General features: G+C 49.6%; 1 protein-coding gene across 1 annotated transcript; it reads left to right on the top strand.

The window, feature by feature from the left end:
• The first annotated feature begins 261 nt into the window (after positions 1–261).
• tmtc4 (transmembrane O-mannosyltransferase targeting cadherins 4) lies at positions 262–9,572 on the top strand. Its single transcript, XM_040202007.2, has 18 exons — positions 262–693; positions 825–1,028; positions 1,182–1,297; positions 1,661–1,877; positions 4,428–4,515; positions 4,649–4,749; positions 5,034–5,126; positions 5,302–5,463; positions 5,706–5,908; positions 6,112–6,286; positions 6,818–6,949; positions 7,022–7,101; positions 7,188–7,295; positions 7,380–7,521; positions 7,671–7,785; positions 8,931–9,043; positions 9,154–9,223; positions 9,331–9,572. The coding sequence occupies exons 2-18, from the start codon at positions 867–869 to the stop codon at positions 9,477–9,479; spliced, it is 2,226 nt and encodes a 741-aa protein (XP_040057941.1). The 5' UTR covers positions 262–693; positions 825–866; the 3' UTR covers positions 9,480–9,572.
• The last annotated feature ends 1,582 nt before the right edge of the window (positions 9,573–11,154 follow it).

The raw sequence follows: 11,154 nt of genomic DNA, 5'->3' as shown, positions 1-11,154 counted from the left end.
TGAAAACAGAGTTTCTATTTCCTCTTGGAACCTGTTGCTAAATAGTCTGTAGAATAAACTTTAATCAGCTCTAAATCACCCTGGTGACGCGAAGTAAGGGCTTGACAGATTTAATTTATTTTAATTATATTTAATATTGAATTTGTATTAACTGTAACATGAACTGAACACTCTCGGCCAGACTGAACTGAATGTGTTTCTTAGAGAACTTAGAGAACTAAGTTGCCATAAGAAAAAGAAGCAAAGGAAGAATCCTGACCTCATCTATTGGCTGAAAATAATCACGTGACCACTACACCAGACCGGAAGTCTTTCACCCCGAGCGTGTATGTTTGTTTACAGCCGCGAGCTTCCGTCTGCACCTCGCCGGGTTACGATATGTGACTGGAAATCTTCCCATTCTTTTGAAAAAAATATTAAATATACTACCGCGCGCCTGCCATGTCCATACCGTTTCAAATGGGGATTCTACCCGCTAACAAGACATGCTAAAGTTAGCCTTTATTAGCCCGCTAACGTCCAAGCTAACGACACCGCAAAGCCGTCTCTCACGTCCGCCCGCGCATTGGACCGGCGGTGCCTTCCGCGAGCTTAACTTTTAAAGTTTGCTAGTTATCCGGCAGTCAGAGAAGCTAACGCGGGAGTTACACACGACACGGTGACCGCTCACAACGCGTCTCACGGCAGATGGAGGTATGAATCCACCCGGAGCGCAGGCACCGTGAATCCCTATGACGTCAGCGCTTCTCCGCGTGTATCGCCATTCATTGTAAACCCGATGCACGTAGCAGTATGTTGCTACATGCCCGTTCTGCTCCCCTCAGGGACTAGATGATGACACAGAATGAGCACAGAGCCGGTGCAGCATGGCGTCATCACCCGTGTATTGGGACCACCGGATTCCCCTCCCGCTGCTCGCTGCTGCTCGGGCCAAGGTCACCGTCGCCCTGGTGGCGCTCCTGTGCTTCATGAACAGCTACGATGGGGAGTTTGTGTTTGACGATTCGGAAGCAATTGTCAATAACAAGGTAGGCTTCTGTACCTGTTTGCACACCGTTCATGGGCCTTGTGCACAAGGAAAAGCTCATTGTATGCGATTGCCTCTGCAGCATCATCACAGTCACGGCCTCCTGCACGTTAATGAAGGTAGTTGTCGGTCTAATATTTAGTTTCTCCTCCAGGATTTGAAACCAGCAACGCCTCTGAACAACATCTGGAGCAATGACTTCTGGGGAACCAACCTGAGTAGCAACTCGAGTCACAAATCCTACCGACCTCTCACTGTCCTTACATTTAGGTAATATATCTAGCGTGTGAGCTTCAACAGAGATGTGAAAATGTAACCACTGCCAACCTTCAAACCACGAGAATGTTTACGGTATATTCTGTTTTTTCGAACCCATATGGGTTATATGGGTATATGGATAACTTTTCACCTGCCACCTTTGTTGTAGAAATCCAGGGGAACAATGAATAATGCTTAACCAGTTGTTGACCCGTCAGCTCGTTGTGCTGACGATGGATTCTGGCTTTAACCACAGTGATGGAAGTCATTGCTAAGAGGAAGGGACTCTGCGTGTAGGAACGAGGATTTAGTATCCTATAGCAATTAGTCTTTGCCGCTGCACTTTCCTACAGCTGTATTTTGCCCCCGTTGCAGGCTGAACTACCTCTTGGCGGGAGGCCTGCACCCTGTTGGCTTCCACGTGCTGAACATCCTTCTCCACGCTGTCATATCGGCCCTCATGACGGACGTGTTTGCGATACTGATCGGTGGCCTGTCGTACGACGAGAAGGGCAGCATTCTGAACCACGCCCCCAAGACCTCTCTGCTCGCCGCCCTGCTCTTCGCCGCGCACCCGGTCCACACAGAAAGCGTAAGTAGGGTTTAAGTACAAAGGTCTTAATTTCTTTGGAGTACATCACGCTCAAACAGCACAACAGGATGCACTACGTTGTCTGTACACTGAAGAGTGGATGAAATGACAGCGGTGGAGAATAACTAAAACATACGTGGAGCTGAAGACGTTAATAGATAACTAAATGTACCTCACCTTAAGGTTGGAGATAGAACTTGGACAGTTTTGCGTAGTAATGCTTTCACTTTATGTAGTTCGGTATGATGGAACCTTGCTCAGGTCTTAAGTGAACTCGCCCCTGCGTGGAACGATTTGTTACCTTCCATGTGACGTCAATGCATTTGAAGCCGTGATCATGGCATTCAGTGTTTCCCATACTGTTATATTGATGGTGGGACGCACGGGTGAGCAAACTCACACCAGAGGACAGAGAGCGCACGGTGGAAAATGTCAGCCCCCCCCCCCCTGCCCCCACCTCGCTAGTCTGTACGTCTGCACACCCTGTCCAAGGTCCATGGTGGCAATATAAAGTGCCTTGCATAAGTCGTAGTTCTCTTGCGGACAGATTACCCTCCAGGATTTGGTGGTACCGTTCTGCAGTCACTGATGGCCCAAAAGCTCCATTCTTGTCTCATCAGACCAAAGAACCTTGAGTCTCCCAGGAGCCTTCGGACAAATTCCCGGCCAGTTTTCTTCTCTTTGCCGCTCTCCCACCCAGCTTCAACTGGTGAGGAATCAGTTGTTGTATGTACAGTCTCCAACAGCTGAGCCACTGAAGCTTTTAACTCCTTCAGAGTGGTCCAAGGGGTCTGGGTGTGTCCCTCGCCAGTCTTCTTCTTCTCGCCCGGTCACTCAGTCAGCTCTAGGCAGATTTAAACAAGTGTCATTCCCCTTTAATTTCTTAATGATGGATCTAACTGAGCTCTGTGGGACGTCCAGTGCGTTGGAAAGCTCATGACTTATACTTTCAATGATCTTTCTTTTGAGTGGCTTGGAGTGCTCTTTTGTCTTCATGTTGCAGGACTACTGATGAACCAGACTGGACCTCCCAGACAGGTGTCTTACAATATAATCACTAAGTACATCGCCTGCACTCAAAGGGTCTCTATTTTACCATTTGTGACGTATATTTGATGGCTCTAAAAGGGGGGTGAATATTTATGCAATCACTAATTTTACACTCTATATTTTTTTTAATTGGAATTAGTTTGTAAGAATTAGTTTTCACTTTGACATTAAAGAAGATTTTTTTACATATTATTGGCAAAAAAGCCAAACTATATTGAACACGGTTTCATATATAGAAAAAAGAGGAGGGTGAATACTGACAAAAGGCACTTGTCGCCAGCTCATTTTCCTTACATATGGACCTGTTCCTCAGAGTGTGAATGACACGTTTCATTGCAATACAATATCGAAAAAACAATCAATAGTTTGGCACGATACCAATTTAATGAAATTAAGCGGCTTGAAATCAACATTTGACAATGGCAAAAGCCCATTCAACAGTTATTTGCATTTATATGAACTCACTGCTAAAATACATTTCCACACTGGCACTGCAGGGAGGAGGAGTTCCATGGAGGTGGCATTGGAATTTCAAAATAAAGGCGTGTCTCAAAGTTGAAGATAGGTATCAGTGTTTTCACTTTGCTGACAGCTGACATTGATTAGTTTCCCAATTATGACCGTCCCGTTCGTGGGCCGCCTCATTAACCGGCAGATTACAGCCTCTCGAGACATCGTGCTGGTGGGGATTTTTATCTCTTCCTTACAGCGTGGGTTCCCTACTGCAGCACAACGTGCCATCTTGCCACACTAGGCCGGAGGTTTTAATACTAAACATGCAGTGGTTCCATGCCAAGAACAAAAGTCCGGTCTCAGCTGGGGGCCCGGGGCCGAGGTGCGCGCGGCAGCGCGGCCTGATGATTAGCTGCGTTGGGGTGCTTATTGACCTTCCGGCGTATGTGTGTTCGCCGCAAAGCCCGGCTGGAAGGCAGCAGTTCCCCCTGTCCATTCTCTTTAATCATGCAGGTCAAGGCCTGGGGGGGAGGAGGCAGACTGACTGTATAGGCTTAGGCCCGCTATATCTATCAAAGCAGGCAGCCCCAGGATGCCAACCATACTGGACCCGCACACTTTTTGTGTTTTGTACTGTTAAGAACTTTTAGACACAGTGTTTTTCTGATAAAATATCGTTGCTTGTTAGATAAAAACAAAAGGTACATTCTTTGGGAATCACTCAAGTAACTCTAACAAGATCATGATAAGCTAAGTAGACGTGTTTTAATGTTTACGTTTGCAGAATATTCATGTTATATTTTCCTACTCGTACATTATTTTAAACATCTAATAAACAATCTAATAAGGACACACACAAAGCGGGAGTGGATGACCGTTCATGGGCCTTATGTCTTATGTATCGCAAGGAAAAGCTCATTTTTTGCGATTGCCTCTGCAGCATCGTCATAGTCACGGCCTCCTGCACATTAATGAAGGTAGTTGTCGTCCCCCCCCCCCCTCCTTTGTGTCCCCTCTTTCATTCTCTCTCTCCTCCATCCCAACAAGGTGGCCGGCGTGGTGGGGCGAGCAGACCTGTTGTGCGCTCTGTTCTTCCAGCTCTCCTTCCTCACCTACTGCAAAGCTTTCAACAGAGGTAGGTTCCCTTTCATGTGCCACTGCGGTACGCCAGCTGCATAGTGGCAGCACCGGACCCTCTGGAGCCGCGTGTTGTTTCATTTTGATTCCTTTTTTTTGAACCGGCTTGGTCTCCGCTCCGTGTCTCCCAGGCAGCGACAGAGATGAGGGGTTTTCCGTCCGGTGGGTCGTGGTCAGCCTCTCGCTGTGTGCCGCCGCGATGCTCTGCAAAGAACAAGGCATCACAGTCCTGGTACAAAGACCTTCCTTCCCTTTTTTTTTTGTTTTGTTTGCCATGCCTTCGTCACATCCGGCGACGTGAAACCCGAGACCTGACACACGATAAATGTCAACATGTTAACATTTCACAAAGACACGCCAATTAGCCGGATCGCTTTCTTAGTTCTCACGTCGGAAAACACCTCGTAGTGTCATGTTCCCCCTGATGTATGACAGGAGCCAAATATCCATTTAGTTGCTGACCTATATACATTTGAAATGCCCTCCCTCCCTCTTCCTCTATGCATTTTCCTTCAGGGGGTGAACGCAGCCTTTGATGTCCTCGTGATCTGTAATGTTGATGTGTATGAACTCAGCCGGAGGCTGCTCCTTAGACGCAATCCGCTTGATGTGAGTAACAATTTATATACGCCCCCCCCCCTCCCCATCCCTTCTGTCATTTGTAACATTAATGTCACATACATTATCTATGTAAAGCGCTGCGCTTAATTGGGAGCACGAAGCAGCATCCGTCAGTAGATAATCACCATTGATGTTATTTTTCCGGGTTACGGCTTGCTGGCAGGTGAGGGGATTATTGCGAGCGGGACTGACCACGCGCTTGGCTCTCATGGGTCTTGGGGGACTCTCAATGCTCTATGCACGCTGGAGGATCATGGGAACCGGACCACCGGCATTCACTGACGTAGACAACCCTGCCTCTTTTGCAGAAAATATATTTCTTCGGGTGAGTATGATTGAATGGCGCACACCAAAGCCTCCCACTGCTGCATCCTTCGAATTTACTCAAGAAACAGTAGAAACGTGTCGGGATCAGTGCAGCACTGAATTGATTCTGATCGTCTAATCAAACATCTAATATTAAGGTTCGGCACAGAGAAATGTTTTATCATGAAACGTTGTAAACGCCTCTGACTTTGAAATGCTTTTTCTCCTCTCATCCCCCCCCCGCTCCCCCTTGATTGGCAGATAGTGAACTATAATTACTACTACTCTCTGAATGCCTGGCTGCTGCTGTGTCCCTGGTGGCTGTGCTTTGATTGGTCCATGGGCTGCGTGCCTCTCATTAAGTCGGCCACTGATTGGAGGACGGCGTGGCTGCTGCTGCTCTGGTGCGTCCTGATAGGCTTGATAAGCCAAGCCTTATGCTCGCAGGACAGCCAGAGGCGGAGGTAAGTGAGCACAGCCCAATCTCACACTCGCTGTAGACGAGGCGAAGCGCACGCCGGGCCTCTCCGGACCCGCACGTCATTATGAAAAGTGCGCGGTGCCCACCGCAGTGTGACCACCATGTTCGGGAGGATAGTTCAGGATGGGTTGTTGCGGTGCTCTCTTCCTTTTGGCATCTCTCCCTCCCTCCCTCCCTCCCTCCCAGGACGCTGACCCTGGGCCTGGTGCTGCTGGTGGTCCCTTTTCTGCCGGCCTGTAACATTTTCTTCCGGGTGGGCTTCGTCGTCGCTGAGAGAGTGCTCTACTTGTCGTCGGCTGGCTACTGCCTGCTGCTGGCCTACGCCGTGGGGCAGTGCTGCTGCCGCTGGCCCACGTGCCGGGTAAGGGGCCAAATCCAAATAAACCGCACCGAAGCAAAGGATCGCCAACCCGGTTGGACCCTCGGGCCACATCCACTCTCTCCAATGACCAATAGAAACTGTTTATTGGGTGACGGCATCCTCGCTTTCAAAGGTCTTGGTTCAAAAAACACCCGTGTCCATTTTTAGGGGACCCCTCATACGCTGGAGTAGTGCGGTACTGTTGGCACCAGCGCAGCAGACGTTATGTGTTTTAAAACACTACCTTGGCTTCCAGCAATCATTCCAACCCAGTGACCTTCCTCTCTCTGCAAACCACCAGGGGACACTGTCCTAAACTCTTTTATCCGCCACCTGTTAATGCGGCTTTAATGACTCGGTAACTCAGTGATGTATAAGAGATGACTAATGACTCCTCTCAGAAGGGATGATCGCAGCAGGCGGTGTCCACGCGTTGCATGGATTTATTTTCAGGCTGTTAACTGTGAGTCACCGTTAATTGATATTTAAGCTTGAGTACATGTCTGTTTCCTCCTCTCTGCCCCATTCCAGAGGCCACTGTGTGCGTCGTTGCTCGCGCTGCTGTGTGTGCACGTAGCTCGCTGCGCCCTGCGCAGCCACCAGTGGCGGTCGGAGCAGAGCCTCTTCACCAGTGCCCTGTCCGTCTGTCCGCTCAATGCCAAGGTGAGTGTCTGGGTCTGTGGCGCGTCTGTGCGGGCCGCTCTGAGGCCTAACGGACCATGACTAATTCCTCAGGTCCACTACAACGTCGGTAAGAACCTGGCCGACAGAGGGAACTCCACCGCTGCCATTGCATATTACAGAGAGGCGGTCAGGTAATCCCCCCCCCCACCCCTCCACACCCAAAAAGCATTTCATTCAATGCGAGATACGGACGAGTCATGTTAAATGAAATCTACAGACTGCATCCTACCTACGTCCACGCCATGAACAACCTGGGGAACATCCTGAAGGAGAGGAACGAGCTGATCGAGGCCGAACACCTGCTGTCCAAAGCGGTTTCTATCCAGTGAGTCGGAGAACCAGCAGCATTACACCTCCGACCCCAGAGAACAGGGGAAAATCTTTGTTCTTGTTGTATATGACTGTGCAGGTCGGACTTTGCTGCAGCGTGGATGAACCTGGGTATAGTTCAGAACAGCCTGCAGAAGTTTGATCAGGCTGAGCAGAGCTATTGGAATGCAATCCGCTTCCGGAAGAAATACCCGGACTGCTACTACAACCTGGGACGACTGGTGAGGGTCCACATAAGGAAAGATAAAAACACAGAGTGGTGGCGTCCAGACAGAGAATAGGCTTCTAGTCAGTCATTGGATGCTAAGATGTAAAGAGTTCAGTCAGTTTAATTTGTATTAAATTATATTCTCTGTTCTCGTCATGATAGTATGCTGACCTGAACAGACATGTGGATGCACTGAACGCGTGGAGGAACGCCACTGTGCTAAAACCGGACCACAGCCTGGCTTGGAACAACATGGTCATACTGCTGGACAACACCGGTATGACAAAAGGCACACGTACACACTTCACACGCAACATCATGTGCTCGATTTAATGGAAAAAACACCTCATGATCAGAACTGACTTTCTTTCCAAGAATAATTGATAGGTTCAATAAACAGTAATAAACACACAAAATAATCATGCTGCTACGAGGTTTGAAATATTCTAATTTGCGGGATGAATTTAGCTTTAATCTAGCATTGATCACAAATCATAACGCCAATAATACGCTTCCCCCAAGTCACTTCCCTTTTGTAGAACTCTGTGCTGGCGAACAGCCTTTTCCAGCATTAAACAGCTGGGAAACGCTGCCTCGGTGGTTTTGGAAAAGGCAGGAAATCTAAATGGCCAACAAGATTAGACCGGAAGAGCAGGAATCAGCAATGCTTGAAATTTATGTATTAAAGCTTTGTGTTGGGAGTTTTCAAGGCACTCTTCCCTGCCGTGTGGAGAATGCTCTGATTTCCAAACGCTCGAGCCGTTTCGTCAGTAGCCGCTCCCACGGGGGGGGGGGGGGGGCGGAGTCTCCCTGGAGGCCGCCGCAACCGTCCAATCAGGGCCCCGTATGTTCCTGATGCAACGTGGGTGAAGTGCAACCTGGGACCGCGGCCCCTCAGAGGTCCCCCCCCACGCCCCCTAAAATGTTCCCTAGATGTGACCGAAACAATTGTACCTCCTCTCCCCAACAAACGAGAAAAGAGAAAGAACAATAAGTATCATTTTGTAATCTTTTTTTCTCTTGTTTTTGCTTGTTACACAAACAAAAGGCTGAATCGAGAAGCTTCAGGCAGAGCTGCTCCTTCAGTCACTCGTCATTACGTCATTTTCATCGTCTCTCTCTCTCTCTTGCTCGATCGCTCGCTCACTAGCCATTTCTGACCAGATAGACGGGTCCTCTGACAGAGATCAATAACCCAGTGGGCCTTGTGTTCAACCCTAATTAGGAGACTAAACCGCTCCTGTGTGGAGAGGGGAAAAACTCTGCTGACAAATACAGCAAGCAGTCCGGTTCTCTCCTTCTGGCTCTTATTGTAGTTGGGTTTTGGTATCCTGTGTGTAAATTCATGTGATCATCTACTTCAAGTGTGTGTGTGTGTGTTTGTTTGTCACTAAAGAGAACATTGTGTTTGTGCTTTTCAAGGCAACCTGGGTCAAGCCGAGCTGATCGGCCGAGAGGCGCTGAGGCTCCTCCCCAACGACCACACAATCATGTTTTCATTGGCCAACGTCTTGGGGAAATCACAGAAATATAAGGTTGTTGAGTTAAACCCTTTATTTTGGCACACAATGATTGTATTCCTCTTCCTCCAAAGGCAGGAGTGGTAAAGGTGAAGATGATTCAGCGTGTTACTTCTTGTCCTCAGGAGTCCGAGGGCTTCTTCCTTCATGCTCTCCGTATCAACCCAAATTCTGCCAGTTGCCATGGCAATCTAGGTAAGCCATCCCGCAGCCCTGGATTGCGTCAGATATTCTAGACAATCGTGCATGCTAGCAGAAGACGTGCTGCTCAGCTGGATCAGCGTTTCCACGTTTCCCCTCAGCTGTGCTGTATCATCGCTGGGGGAGGCTGGAGCTGGCCAAGAAGCACTACGAGCTGTCTCTGAAGTTGGACCCCAAGGCTCCCGGGACCAGAGACAACTACAACATGCTGCGGCGCAAACTGGACCAGCTTAAACAGCCCACACCCTGAAGGGGGGCCTATTGTGACCCCTGCCCTAATTTTATTTCATCTCCCTAATTCCGGCTTTTTAACATTTGGAAATAAAGACCACACGTTTGGAGACTCTGGATCTGTTCATTGGGGAGGTCTCTATAAAAGAAACGGCGATATATTAGTTGTGCTTTTTTATTCTTATGAGAAACCCTTTGAGACATGCTGGTGTATCAAGTCTCTAATTTGATTTCACGGGTGTGAAATTGATGCGTGTTGGGTGCACCGTGTGCACGCTCGTCTGCACCGGGCCGTTTTTGTTGCTCCACTCGAAGGCCATGTGGAACTGATCCGCGGCTGAACCCCGTCCTCTTTTCATCCCTGGGCCTGTGTTGTGTCAGCTGGGCTGAGCGCCGTGCATGCGCAGAGGATTCCAATGTCCCGAGTTATTTGATTTGGCCCCCTTTCACGGAGATCCAAGTGTCCCCTGTGCTGGAGCGCGTCTTATTCGCCGGGACCGAGGACGCCGGTCCGCTCCTGCACGCCGCCGCGCCGCCGGGCTAATGTGGTTATAGCGTGTGTGTGTGTGTTTCTCAACGTCCTGTCTCTTTGTTCCTGAGTGGGATGGCACCCAGATGGAAGCGCGTCCCCCCCCCACTCCCCCCCCCCGCTCCTGAGGCCTCTGTAGTTAATCGGAGAAAGGTGTTTGTCCCGGGAAGCTTTTCTGAAGTGTCCAGGAGGAGGCTGGGGGGGACGGGGGGGGGTCAGCTGAGACAGGAAACCCACGGCCGGTGCAGTATGAAAACAGCTCTATAGCACAGAGCCTTCAAAGAGTAGAAGGGGATGATCTCCCCGGGGAGCACGCGTGCACGCACACATGCGCACGGGCCGGCTCGTCTTGAAGAATGCCGCAGAAGGGAAAAGGCGACCTCGCCGCCGAACATCAGTCAACAAGTGTGCACCCCGAGGTCAAAGGTCAACGCACTTCTATTTTTTCACCTGCTTCCTGCGGCGGGGGCTGGTACGGCTTTGCTTTCGGGAGGGGGGAGGCGCTAAGTTTGTTTACCCATACAGTACAATACGCTTTGATGCCGGGAAGATGTTACCGACATGCAAGCCGTGTGTGTGTGTGTCTGTGTGTGTGTGTGTGTGTTGTGTGTGTGTGTGTGTGACCTCCCTAAAGATGCAGCCAACATCACGTGATGAGATTTCCTTGTTGCTTGTTTTATTTTCGGCGCTTTGATGTAAAGAGTCTGAAAGCACAATAAATAGGCGACGCGCGCGGCGGACTCAAAGTGTTGTTTGAAAGCCGTTTCCGCCCGACTGGTGTGAAGGTCAGCGTCGTGCAAAGGGCCTCACGGTTTTTAAAAAAAGCTTCGGATAGTCTCATTTAAGACTAAAAGCCCCCCCCTCCCCCTCATTTTACCTCTCATCACGCGGCGCGACACACGGCGGCGTGCGTTGTACGGCCCGGCAGCAGAAAAAGCAGCAGCTATTTGCTTTACGGATCCCCTTCTTTGCTTCCCGTGTGATCCCTTCCATCGGGCGCCTGCAGCCGGCTGCCCGGCTGCTCAGCTGTGGCGGCGCATCAGTGGGGGAGCTCCACTTTTATCATCATACCTTTTCATTATCATAAAATATGTGAGTATTAAAGGGATGGATTCCCCGGCCCCGCCAACATCTTCATTATCCATTCTGACTGACAAAAACCTGC

This window comes from Gasterosteus aculeatus, chromosome 16 (genome assembly GCF_964276395.1).
Source record: "Gasterosteus aculeatus chromosome 16, fGasAcu3.hap1.1, whole genome shotgun sequence".
Classification (NCBI taxonomy): Eukaryota; Metazoa; Chordata; class Actinopteri; order Perciformes; family Gasterosteidae; genus Gasterosteus; species Gasterosteus aculeatus.
This window is presented reverse-complemented; position numbering and strand designations above follow the sequence as displayed.

Excerpts from the sequence above, each read along its gene's own strand:
- tmtc4 (XM_040202007.2), top strand. The coding sequence starts at position 867 with ATGGCGTCATCACCCGTGTATTGGGACCACCGGATTCCCCTCCCGCTG. Across the intron at positions 6,287-6,817 it reads GCCGCTGGCCCACGTGCCGG|AGGCCACTGTGTGCGTCGTT; the intron begins GTAAGGGGCCAA and ends GCCCCATTCCAG. Across the intron at positions 6,950-7,021 it reads TCTGTCCGCTCAATGCCAAG|GTCCACTACAACGTCGGTAA; the intron begins GTGAGTGTCTGG and ends CTAATTCCTCAG.